Below are 13827 nucleotides of genomic sequence, written 5' to 3' on the forward strand. Positions count from 1 at the left end.
CTCTCCATTTAAGACCCCGGCGCCATACCGATCAAGCCACATGGCCCAAATTAAAGATATAGTAAGGAAAACGACTTTTATCTTTGATAACATGGTCTAATATTTTGGCTGTTATTTGTTTACCTAGTCATTCAAGTTTTACCTTTACGAGGTATAATCTTTGTATTAGATCAGAGGTACCCAACCTACGACTCTCGGATCACATACGACCCTCAGAGTGAACCCGCTCAGTTCATTGTTTTTTCATCGGTACAAATCGAAGTGTACATTCTGTGTTTTCATGAAAAATGTTAAATATTAAAAAAAAAATATGTCTATTCCCGCCCATGAGAATCATTTTCCTATACTCAGATACGTTTCTAGGGTAAAAAAAAAAAGAGAGGTCACCACGGCATCTGATAGCTATTTTTGAATTCGCCGTTTTGACTATAAAACTTCAGAATGTAAACGAAAATAGTAATTATGCTTACCTAAATCCTGGCCAAAGATTTATTAAAAGAGCCAGCAGCAAAGTCATGCGGCTAAATACACATACAGCAGCACTGTCTAATTCTGCAAAGAAAGAAAAATATCACTTACCGACGACAATAGTACTTCTTGATTTAAAATATAAATTTAATGCTTTCCGTCTATAAAACTGGCATCAAATTAGCTAACGTCTCTGGTGCGTGGAAGAGTTTAAATATTATCAACAGTCGATTCGCGTAGAAGAGTTTAAGATATTATCAACGCGTTCCGGCGTAAGATATCAATATGGGATATGGCTACCATGGAGAGCGATGCAAGCTTTCACACGTTATGTGATGCTTTATACAACATTATCCAGCAGCTGTTGTGGTAATTTATCCTATTCTGTCAGTCACGGATAAGGGTGTCCTTGCTTATTGGAGGGCGTTGTCGACCAGCTAGACTGCTCCCCAAAGCACCCCAAACATCTTCAATATGATTCAGATCTATAGAACATGCTGGCCATCCGATGGGTTGAATATTTTGTGCGAGACACTCCTAACGGCGATGGTTAGTGGCATATTACGTTTCCATCCATGAAAACGAATTTATCGCCCACAGCACCACAGAACACGCGAACATGAGACAATAGAACAACATTAATGCAACACTAGCCGTCATAGTCTTGTTTGGAAGCACACAAGCGACGTACGGCCATTGATCATAATCCTACCCATACCATGACCCAACTTGTAGGATACTAGTCCTTTTCTTTGCCGGCTTGTATGCTGTACCACTCTCATGCCAGGTTAGCTGTCGTCCACAATTAGACGATAGACTGAACCTGCTTTCGTCTGAGAATATTACACAAGCCCTAGACTTCTCTCCAAATGCGATACTGAAGAAATCATTAGAAACAAGCAAAACACTGACTTGTACAATGGGATGTACAAAACAAGCTGACGGGCGTATAGTCTTACTACGTTCAAACGTTTGGCTACAGTGTTTTAGGATATTTGCTTGCTAGTAGCAGCAGGAAACTGCTTTGCTGCATCAGAAGCTGTGTTGCGCTGGTTCCTTTTCGTTGCTAGCACTAAGTACCATTCTTCTGCTGACGTCCTATTGCGTACGCAAACTCCCTTGTGACATTTGCTACACATTCCATGCGTTTGAAATGATTTCCAAACTCTAGAAACAACCTTGTGACTAACTTCGAACTCCCTGGCAATATCTACATTTTTCTGACCTTCTTCGATGTTGCCAACCACACGGCCACCCGTAAAATCATCTAAAGGATGTCGGGAAGACATACCGAAAAATGCAAATGTTTACTCTCCAAATATCACCAACAGTGGCTAAATCGAAACCAAATAAAAAAAAAATCGCCAAATTTGTCGTCAAGTTGGCGACAAAACTTGGCGACCAAAAAACTGGTGATATATCGCCAAGTGTCTGACAAATTTTATCACCACTTGAGTTTGCATCGAAATCTATGTATCTATGTCCAAATTACTTCTCCCGAACGACAGTGACCATCAAACAGAACGACCATCAAACCAGATTTTACAGTTCCAAGTTATTCCTTTCCTGCAAGGATTGCCAGGGGCTGTATTCCAGCAGGATAATGCCCGTCCACCATCGCCAGGACTGTCAAATCCTACATTGATTCACAGCAGATACAGCTTCTTCCTTGGCCTGCATATTCCCCGGATATGTCACCGATTGAACATGTGTGGGATTTCGTTGGGCGGCGTCTCGCTCGTGATCCTCGTCCTGTTGCTTCGACAGACGAACTTTGATTGCGCATACAAACAATATGGAATACTCTTCCGCAGGCAGATATTCAAACTTTGTTTAACTCCATGCCGAGTCGTGTAGCAGCGCTTACTGCAGCGCGTGGTGGCCACACAAAATACTAATTTCTATCTCTTTTTATTGTTTGTTTGGTTTGAAAATGTAATCATTTATTTGTACCATTACCACTCAACTGTGTATTAAATTTCAATCAACTATGATGCTTCCTTCATGGTGTTGCAATTTTCACAAACAGGAGTGTACATTTTTTCTTAATTAGACTGACTTTTAAAAAAAATGAAACACGTTTACAGTTTCTTTTATCTTTTACGTCGAATTGCGAATAAAAAAATACCTTCTTTAAGGATCGAGAAAAGCTCTATTTTTTTTCATGGAAAGTAATTTTTCACTTCATCCTATCTATATTTTTCGAGGAACTATTTTTAATTTTCGTTCATAATGGACTATGCCACATTATGCTCTTTACTTTGGCGGAAAAAGAATTAAGAGTTTTTACAAACACAATAGAGGAAATTTTAAAGTTCTTTTTCAGAGAAACATCTTTGGTCTTATAGTTTAGAAAAAAAAAAGACTGAGTATAAGGATTTAAGAACAAAAAGAGAGAAAATTATTATATGTGAGCAAAAATAATGAAAACTACGGAAAATATTACATATTTATTGGCTGAAGGGGAAAATGAGTAAATGTTCTTTCTTCTGAAGATTTTTTTAAAAAATTCATTTCAAAATGCGATGAGTTCGAATAAATTCAAATAAATAAGGGAAAATTCTTAAAAATGAGGAAAATTCTAACAAAGCAGAAAATTGATTTTGAGTAAAAAATAAATTATATTAAATAGAAGGAAATTTTACAATTTCGATACTGTTTGGTGTGTCTTGTGGAAAAGTTCTATTCATTATAGCAAAAATTGTAAAAAATTTTTTTTCTTTATGATTGAGAGAAGCATCCTAATGACTAAAGAAAATGGACCCGGGAAATAGGTACCATTCCAATAAATATGAAAACCGTCATCCTTATGTTTGAGGGAAAAAAAAATCCATGATACCTCAGAATTCTTTGACGAAGAAGTTGCAAGAAAAAAAAAAAAAATCTTCGATGAAAAGCAGCACTGCAGATTCCCAGTACACATTGGAAACACGTTTGGAGCACTTTCAGTAAGAAAAAGTGTTCCAGTTGCCTAAATGTGTATCGAATCTGCTCCGTCAAAAAGAGAGAGTGCTGAAATGTGCTCTGAATCTGTTTCGAATGCGTAAAGCGCAGAATATTGGTTAAATTTAAACTTGGGAACACATTGGAGAAGAAATTGGGGACCCATCTTGGAACAGATTGGAGACAAATTTAAGAACAGATTGGAAATACATTTATAAATTCTTGTAAAATCATCGCTTTCTTTCGTACCAACATAATTGTGTTGTTCAAAAATATGTTTTTCTGAAAGAGCATGGTCAAAAACGTCTGGTAAGTTACTTTTTCTCTTAATTTTGACGTATTTCCTTTCTAAAAAATCTTAAGCGATATTCAGTCACTGTTTTTATTATTGCTGCTGACGTCACAAGTGAGTAAATCGCTAGGGTTACCAGAATAAAGTTTCGGGACACTTCCAAACAATTTTCGTTCCGCTAATAAATGACTCGCGGTGAAAAAATCGTTAAAAGGCGATATCTTGCCAGAAAAGACAACCACGCGCTTCGATTCAAGATAGCTTTGGCTTTCTTCACTTGCGTCGTCACACGATGAAACATTTTGATTTTAAAATCAGACATTAAAAAAATTAATTAAAAATTGAATGTTGAGAAAATGAAAGTATTTTCTGGGTCCTTGTTATTCCTTTTGTTTATTCTACCAATTTCAGTGACTAAAAGTAGTACTTTTGACTGACGGAAACAACAGCATTTTAACAGCTTTCTTTAACATTTAGGCTACAGAATCCCTTAATGTGATTCTAATAGATACAGTTACAGTGTATCTAACAATGCCATCAACATTTTTACTGACGGTAGTAAAATCGACAATCTTGCTGGTAGTGGCATATTTATACAGACTCCTCATGCCAACTTGACTCTTTCTCATCGTAATTCCGATCACTGCTCCGTCTTCAGAAGTGAATTGATTGCAATAGACCTTGGACTAAAAGCTATTCTTTCTGAGGAGGAGTAATGTGACTTATGGATCTTGTCTGACAGCCGTAGTTCTCTCCACCATCTTAGTTGGCTTTTTGTTGGTGACAAGACCAGCAATTCCATCCTACTTAAGTTAAAGCTCATTTCTCTTAATCATGATGTTTATTTGCAGCGGATACCCTCTCATGTGAACATCCACGGGAACGAAATGGCAGATAATCTTGCTAAGGAGGGTTGCAGGATTCCAGCAACACCATCATCCACGTTTACCTTTATGGAGTTATACTCCAGAGGAAAGCAAAAATCCCGGAGGAGTGGAAATCCCCCCCCCCCATGATTGGTACAAGGGATCAAAACCGGGTTTGTCCCTTGGCCTCCCGGGTGACAGACGTACCCGGACTGCTCTCTCAAGACTTGCTAGTGGTCACATCAACGAGAGCAAGAAAACTTTCGCCAGCTGCACCAAGTGCGGTAAGTCATTAGATTTTTCCAGTTCACATTTTAGATTGCATGAAACTCTCAAGGGAGGATTTCTTTAGCAATCCTCTTTTGGTCTTAGACTTCCTAACAGTGAAAGAGGTCGTGGATCTTGTCTGCAGTGAGGATAGGCAACAACAACAACAGGCAATCGTATGTCTGGCGGCTGAAATATACTACGCGAGATTGCTGTAAAATTATCAGCAAAACCAAGTAAAATATGTGTACTCTAATCACGAAAGACGTGGAAACTACCAAGCGGCCAAGTTAAGGCGATTCTATCTGAATGAATCTAGAAGAGGAGGAGGGAAAATAGCGACGGTTTTTGATGTACGCGTTTAATAATGTCACTGGGGTCTTATTAATTTATTGCCTTCTCTAAGTCGAAAATAAACGGAATTTCGGCTGGAAAGGTAAAAACAAAATGGTAAGTTCAAAATAATGTCGTAAAAAATATATCAACTAATTTTTGTAGATGGAAAATAGTTTATATTAAAAAATTTATAACCGTGAACAAATTGTCTTTTTTACAAAACATCCGTATGGAACAAACTACCACCACTGAAACTAAAAGATACTCTCATTTCTGCTTTTAAACCAGATGCTTGTCTTTCCATATCATCGATGGCCGGACTGTAACATATTTGAAAAAATGTTCTCAAATGCGTTCCCAAAAGCTTGTTGAACCAAATGAGTGTTCCGAAAAGTGTTCTAAAAAGTGGACAAGTGTGCGAGTTCAAAAAGTGTTGAAAACATGGTTCAAAAAGTAACTGAAGATTAGCAGCGAAACTGAATGGTATTTGGGACGATGTTTAGAGGAAGAGTTTTGTTATTGTTAATGCAGGATTGATTACAAGAATAATAATCCATATCTTCATTCAGATAAATAGTGAATTCACTGACCGAGTTACGCTCCTGATATCACCAACAATGAAACTCGCGCCACGTCATGATAATTTGATAACATTTTTTGATGTATTTTGACAAGGCTGAGCTGGATCCGGTTACTTAACTGTTTTACCGTTAAAACTGTCATTTAAGGAGAGTGAAGAAACGGAAAAGTGGTCAACCATGAACGCTATCTACTGAAGTTTAAGGTTAATCCACTGGAGTTAGGGTTCAAATTTCAACTATCCAAATATCATTAAACTGACAATTGCTTCGCTTAAATGTAGAAGCAATTTTTACCCGTATGCCTTAAAGGGCGATTTACTAGTATATAATAATAGAAGAATGAGAGGAAAATCAAATGATAATGAATTTATAAAACTCGAAAGAGAATGAGAAGTTTTGCCTCCCTATTCGAGTGTACAAATAGGGAACAAATTCTTCCACTGTTGGGGAAAAAAATCGTTAAATTATGCAAATACACACAACTCCAAGTGCCATTTCGTTCTTGATGTTTGAGTCGTAATCCAATTTAACTATCAGTGCAGCTGCCAAGAGAAGATTAACTGTCGCTGCCCAGTCAATTATACGGCTCGCGCAATTGGAGTGAGCCAAAAATAACACTGGGATATTTGTGCATAATCGATGTTTTCTGGAGGCAGTTTTTTGGAAAATTATACCTCTGGGAAGAAACAGTCATTTAGAGTTTCCTACGGAAATAGCTTTGAGCTGTTTTGCGTTACCGGCTTTATTGGGATTTGAGGGCTCTTTTTCTTCCAACTCGTACTCGTAAGAAGTGATAGTGGTTTTGTTTAGGCAGTGTATTTTTTTTCTTCCTTAAAACTGTCCAACACAACCTATATACAAAACAATGGCACCTTACATTTTATCGTGTATCTTTGGAATGAGACAACGGCACTAGAGAATCCAAAAAGGGCTGTATTATTTAAGGCAGCGCAGGAACAAATATATCATACCATAGGCGCGAAAATATTGATGGATAGATAAAGCAAAGGTATGTAAAAAATAAGTATAAATAAATGCATACATTGATTAGATTTCTCTCTAATTATCGTCAGTGGAAGGGTTTAAACCGGATTGAAACCAAAAGACAACGGCGTGGCGTAACGATAAGATTTTCTTGCATTGGAACCCATTTGTTTTCACACATACGCATCAATCTACGGACAGAGATATAGGCAGATAAACATAGATAGATAGAGATCGTTAGATCGACATAGATGGGTACAATTAGTGATAGATAAATATAGACATAAAAATAGATGGATCTAGATGTACAGATGATATATATATAGCTTTAATTAAAGATGGACAATATAAATAGAAAGAGGCCCATTATATAGATATAGAAAGATAGAAATTTATAGCTAAACAGATGAACATATAAAGAGAGTTGTAGACACACGTAGAAAATATATTTTCAAGAAAAGAAAAGTTTTTGATGTGATTTCGTTGTGCAGTTATAAGTTTTATTCATTCATGGGAGGGGTTATAAACAGGGCTGTGGAGTCGGAGTCGAAGAGTCGGAGTCGGATAGATTTTGGGGTAAAGGAGTCGGAGTCGGAGTTGTTCAAAAACATGCCGACTCCGACTCCGAGCTTCTTTTTTTCTATCCTTTTCACTGATTTTCCTTGCATTTTTTAAAAACTGATTACCAATTGGTTCGATTACATGTATAAAAAGATAATAATGAGAAAATAACAGCCATTATGGCAATCAGCTAGCTTGAGTGCTTACCGAACTTTCTGTAGCCGTCCCCTAGTTTGCTTGCTTTTGAACTTAACTAATAGCAACTGTCAGCAAACGATTTCGTTGCCTAACATTTTCAAGTAATCACTTTCAAATAAAAATAGAAATATAGTGTTTTGTTCGATCTCGGTTATAAAATAGTAAAAGAAATGTAAAAAAATTAGTAAGTCGAGGCCCGTAACTAAGGTTGAAACGTTTAAGGGTGATCGGCAAATTCAAAAAAGTTATGGCGCGAAAGCACGAATCCAAAAGATCCTATGAAATAATCTAATGTTTTTTTTTCTTTATTAAGACTTTCTATAAGCTTGGTTCTCACTAAAAAGTATGGAACAAAATAAGTGTAAATGATTTCTTGATTACAACACTCAATAATTGCAGTTAATCTTAAAATCTTCATAGTAAGGTTAATTTTAAAGCAGCCAATAAAATTTAAATTAAAAATTTAGCGAAGAAGAAATATAGGTATAGTAAAAGCTATTCGTACAAATTTATATAACCCCGCATTTTGTGTAAAATTAACTCCTGACGTATATGTGCCCTATTTTCGCTGAAATTTTATTGATGAAATATAATTTAAAATATATTCGCGGAAATTTTCAGAATTAAAATATTTCTATTTTTTTATAAACTCTGAAATTAACTTTTGGTGTCATCTACCAGATGGGTGTCACCCGGAGCAACCACCCCCTCTCAAGAACTTGGATTTAGAAAAAAAGCATTTTTTCTCTCAAGTTACAGCTTTCAAAAATTGAAAGCACATGATTTGATCAATATCAATTTGTTAAACATTAAAGGGGGGCAAATTACAGATAATCCTTTTCAAATTTTTTAAAAGGGATTTTTAAGTTATCTCACTTTTTAACTCGTAACTATTGGAAAATTTGATTTTTAAATTGAATTTCTAACGTTGTATACGTCTTGGGTTTACAATAAAAAACAAAATACGAAATTTTCATAAAAAGGAATTAATATTTAAATCTCTGTTTAGAGGTTCCCCCCTTCCCCTAAAGGTAGAGAGGGAGTTGAAAAAATACAATTAAAAAAAATAATAAAAGAAATCCGGAGTCGGAGTCGGAGTTGGAGTCGGAGTCGGGCATTTCAAAATCCAGGAGTCGGAGTCGGCCATTTTCCTTCCGACTCCGCAGCCCTAGTTATAAACCCCCTCACCAATTCCCTCTCTCTCTCTCTATGCCACTTCTTCCAGACATCTTTAAACTGTCCAGTTGACTTTTCAACTAATGGGCGTAGACATCTCATAAGCGCACAGAAACAGCTCGCTGCTGTATCCGGGGGCTGGTGTGCTGAACTTCAATTCAACAGTGAGAAGGTAATCTCAACTTCCATGAGAGGTTTACAACCCCCAACTCTGATATAGTAAAACTAAACTTATGGTCTCGAACTGTGGGTCATGGATGCCGTAGAGAACAGTGTAGTATTTGCTTTCTGTTTGAGTGCCGGTTAAAGACTGTTAACTTGCAGCTTATAAATATCTTAACTAAAAAAGCGCAAGGAATGATTTGTTTTATTATGGTGTACGTAATTTTACATGAATTTGAAAGTAGCTTGATCTCATTAAAGCTATCTGGTTTACAAATAAGTTTTAAGGGATTTTTTCATAAGTTTGACGCTTTATTGTGAAAAAAATGGTTTCATGTTCAGTTTTCAAAGTATTGTCCATCGGTGCCACTACTTTTTCCCATCTTTCTGGCTATTTTCGGATGCTTACTCGAAAAAACGATGCGTCTTTTGATGCAATCCACGAATTGATCCAATTTTGGTCTTCTTCAAAAGAGCAGAAGTACTGATTCAAGAGCATGTGTCACCGACGAAAACAAATAGTAGTCGGAAGGGGGAATGTCTGAGCTATATAGCGGGTGGGGTAGGATTTCCCATTTCAGGGTGTCGATGTATGTTTTGACCGGCGGCGCAACATGTAGCCGAGCGTTATCATGTTGCGAAATTACCTTGTCGTGTCTCTCCTTATATTGTGTCCTATTTTTTCCGCAGTGCTCGGCTCAAACGCATCAATTTTTTCTTAGAGTTATGCAAAGTTGTTTGGCATCAGTCTTCGTCCAATATAGCCTCCAATTCGGCATCTTCGTACTTTTGTGGCTATCCTTCGTGGTCTTTGTCATTGGTATCAAAATCGCCACTTCTAAAACGTCTATACCAAAACTCACATGTGGAAATCGATGAAGCATGTTCCCGTAAGCTTTTTGCAGCATTCGATTACCTTCAGCAGCACTTTTCTTTAAATAGAAGCAGAAAAGTGAACTTTCCCACAAATTGTGTTTTGTTGGCACAAAAGTTGACATATTTAGAGCGCACAAAAACTAAGTTGTTTCCGCTTCAACGAAATGTCACATACTGAAAATGAAAGCCTAACGATGAGGTTATAAAATGAAGTTAGTTGTAACATTTTTCGTTTCGATTTAATACCAATGACGCCATCTCTTGAAAATCCTTTAAAACTTGTTTGTACACCAGATATATTTGAAATGCTTATGAAGGATAGATATTTCTTGTAATGATCTTGGAATGCGAGCCTGTATGACTGAAGTACGCCTTTTAGTAAGGCAAGAGTAGCGTCCATTCTGCATTGGTAGATTAGTTCACTCGCTAAACTGCTGCCACTTTTTCAATGATATGTGACTCTAAAAGATAGACGGAAAAGAAAATGGACACTTTCTGATGATCATATGATAGACTTCATTGCATTATGGTTAAAGTCTTCAAAATCGGCCACTTAAAACGTAGTAAAAGGTTTCATAAGCACGATAACCTCAACGAAACATTTAAAAAATCGCAACTCTTTCCATCTAAAACTCAAAAAATAAATATTGTTTTTAGAATTGTTCATCGAAAAACATGAAATGACTAAGTATAGAAAAATACTTACGTAAAACTGTGATATCTTTGCTATTCATAGATATCCTATCATAAAAAGATGCTTTGCACTTAATGGATACTTTTCTAGCACTCAATAATGAATCTGTGATAGGAAGACTCAGAGTTTTGGAGCTTTTTTCCAAGTTGTCCGCATAGGCGGTAACTCCGTGATCAACGGTTACTTTATCATCAACCTAGTTGGGGAAAAAAGCAAACCTTATTGCTTTAAAATGGCTAAAAATAATGTCGACATTGATTTTACTTGTATAATGGATACTACTGGTGTTATGTATTGTGAATTATTATTACGGTATGCCGATTTTCCTATAACAGAGCCTCATTTATCCGACCCTCGTTACTCCAAATATCCGGATAATCCAGTCAAATTTGTAGCCTTAAAAAAAAAAAAAAGAATGTCACATTCATATTAATTTTAACTTATGGTAACAAGAACGTAACTATAAGTACCTCAAACATTCGCTTTTTATTTTAACCCAATATTGATTAAGTGCTTCTGTGACCGTGTTTGTCATCCCAACACATACGCCAAACGCTTTTCTTGTCTGAGACAGAGAAGACTAATTCTTTGTTAAGAAATGATGGTAAAAATTATTTTCCTAATTTTTCAATGCTTTGCAAACAGTTCTATGTAAATTTGTTACGAAACATCGTTTTTTATAGCAATAAAAATAAGTCTGTTTATTTAAGGTTCCATTTTGCTTATTACCCAGATCATGTGAAGTATCCGGATTGCCTTTGGTCCCAGACAGTCCGGATAAACGAGACTATACTTAATTCAAAAACAAGGAAAGTGGAAAAATTGTTTCTTGCAAAAAGGTAATTTTCACGTTTATTTTCAAAAATTGAAATTTTGCTCGGAGCTTGATTATTGACATAAAAAGTAATACCAGTACAAACCATTCCTTATTTGAAAGTAGTTCAATATTCATATTAAAGAACTTTCAATACTTGAAGATAAATTTGCATTATGGAAATTGAAATATTTTGAAAGTAAACTCTACGTTGTTTAACTCTTTGCTCTTAAAGTATAAGCTATTTTAAAAGGAAGCAAATAAAATTCCCAGAATGAAATGAACGGCGGAAAGCTTTTAAGCTTTTCAAGATAATATTACAAAATAATTTTGTCTCCCTTTTAGTACCGCATTTACTTCAAAAAGAGGAAATTTTCTTTAAACGATTTGGGTGCTTTGTCTGCTACAATTTTCGAATTACGTATATCCTCGAGATAGAAATAAAAGCTAACCAAACATTTTGTTTTCAAGTAAATTGTGAAATTGAATATCATGAAGTTTATAGCGTCATGACAGTAACATTTTTCATTTTAGTGCTGAAAAAAACTAACGTTAAATGAGATATGGATGGTGAAAGGGAGCCTGATAAAGAGGCAAAGTTTGAGATACAGGTCAATATCACGAAAACATTACGTAGTAGTTAAAAGAGTATAGTAGAGAAAATATGGTGACTGTTTAAAATTCGGGTTAAAAATTGGTTTTTCCTTTCGTAAAATGATTATAACTTTTTTTCTCATTAATAAATCCACTCCGTTCTTTCTTACAGTTGGTGGAAAATGCTCTAAAAATGTATTTTTTTCCACTCTTTCCGATGAAAGGGAAATGGAGAAAATGCGTTGCTTAATTCAAGTAGAAAAATCCATCTTTGGAAACAAAAAATTGAATTTCGAATAAAAAAAGAATAAAAATAATAATAAAACATCTCTACGAATAAAAAATTCTGAACTATTATGATTTGCCTTCCGCATTAACAGATGAACTTTTATTTGCATTAAGTAAAATGTTTACGCTTTTTCATCGATACACATTATAATTGATATATTTGTTTCTTAGGGGCAATTCATTAATTACGTAAGAGTCCCAAAGGGAAGGGGGAGTTGGAAAAATCTCTACGGATCCTTACTGGGAGGGGGGTCAGACCCATTCATATACAAAAAATATTTTTCGAAAAAACATTCAGTCTAGATTCCTTTTAGTAAATATTTCTTTACACAAAAAGGTTATTAAAGAAAACTAATAATAGCAAATTTAATAAAAATTCCAGCGATGCAAGATTCGTTATTTTATTATTTTGAAAAACAAAATGGAATCTTAGGTAAGATAGGGGTGATGGTGAAAAATCGTACTTAACCTTACAAGGGGGGAGGATAAAAATACCTAAATCATCCTTACGTAATTAATGAATGGTTCCTTAATGCTTTGACATGTCAACTAGAACTTCCTGAAAAGAAACTCCTTTTTTACTGTATGAAGAAGACACTTTTTACTCTTATAAGGATTTCGGGAAACGTAATCTCCGAAATGTTAAGGGATTACTGCATGTAAATTGATTCCGGTAACAATTCAGACTCACAACTTGATCGTTAACTATCCAATACAATTGAGCAGCAGGTTTTGATTTGGCAGAGGTGCAGTTGAGTGTGATATTTTCACCAAAGTCGTAGATCTCTTTGCCACCGCTGATGGTAGGTCCGTCTTCTGGCAAAACTGAAATGCAAGCAAAGTTTTTTAGTTATACTTAATACAAGATTACAAAAGTATTCATTTCTGTACTTGTGATACACTAATGTGCTTTATTGTGACTTCTGGCAGCTGTACTAAAAAGGTCGGATCTATATACAGGGTGTTCCGCTTTAACCTGTACGACCTCTGTATTCGCAACCGTTAGTCCTAGATGCATACTTCCAATTGCAAAAATGTTCAAAATCAGATAATAATTTTGAAAGTTTGAAGCAAAATAGAAAAATTTGCTTCAAACTTTCTTGTTTTATTGAAAGTTTGAAGCAAAAATAAAAATGAGTCAAAAAATACAAAATTTAACTTTTTACACGGGCCTTTGTTCCTCTAACTTATATTTCGGGAAATAATCTCAATTGAAAAATATTTCCTACACAAAAAACTTGACATTTTTGCTACCAAAACTCAAGGAGACCATACGGAAGATCAGATTGGAGACTTATCGCCCTTTCAGAAGAATGACAGGACGTCGAATTAAAAAAACGAAGTATTTATATTTTTGACTGCTTTTCAAAGATAAATGCAAATGTTATGCAATGATACTCAAAAACACACTACAGAACCTCGAAGAATTAAAAAAAAAACACACTTTATGCTCACTATTAATTTGGAACCCTTTGTTAACCGCTATATTTTCCCCCAAAAGGTGTTATTGACGGCGAGTGTAAAATGGTGTAAGTCACAAAATATAACGTTTCATATCTCGGTGAATATTAGTCGTACTAATGTCAATTTTGTTGTGTTGGAATTAATTTTTAAAGGAGATTATTTCCTAAACATAAGTTAAGAGAACCTAGGGCCCGTATAAAAAGTTAAATTTTGTTTTTTCCCACTCATTTCTACTTTTGCTTCAAACTTTCAGCACCTTAACT

General features: G+C 35.4%; 1 protein-coding gene across 1 annotated transcript in view; it reads right to left on the minus strand.

Moving 5' to 3' along the window:
- Positions 1-466: 466 nt before the first annotated feature.
- The window catches only part of LOC129234343 (endothelial cell-selective adhesion molecule-like), a 118853-nt gene continuing 105492 nt past the window's right edge, over positions 467-13827 (minus strand). The window contains exons 5-7 of the mRNA XM_054868336.1: positions 12792-12925; positions 10417-10600; positions 467-552 (exon numbers count right to left, since the gene is read on the minus strand). Of these exons, the coding sequence (XP_054724311.1) occupies positions 467-552; positions 10417-10600; positions 12792-12925 (404 nt within the window). The remainder of the gene's footprint in view (positions 553-10416; positions 10601-12791; positions 12926-13827) is intronic.

This window comes from Uloborus diversus, chromosome 1 (genome assembly GCF_026930045.1).
Source record: "Uloborus diversus isolate 005 chromosome 1, Udiv.v.3.1, whole genome shotgun sequence".
Classification (NCBI taxonomy): Eukaryota; Metazoa; Arthropoda; class Arachnida; order Araneae; family Uloboridae; genus Uloborus; species Uloborus diversus.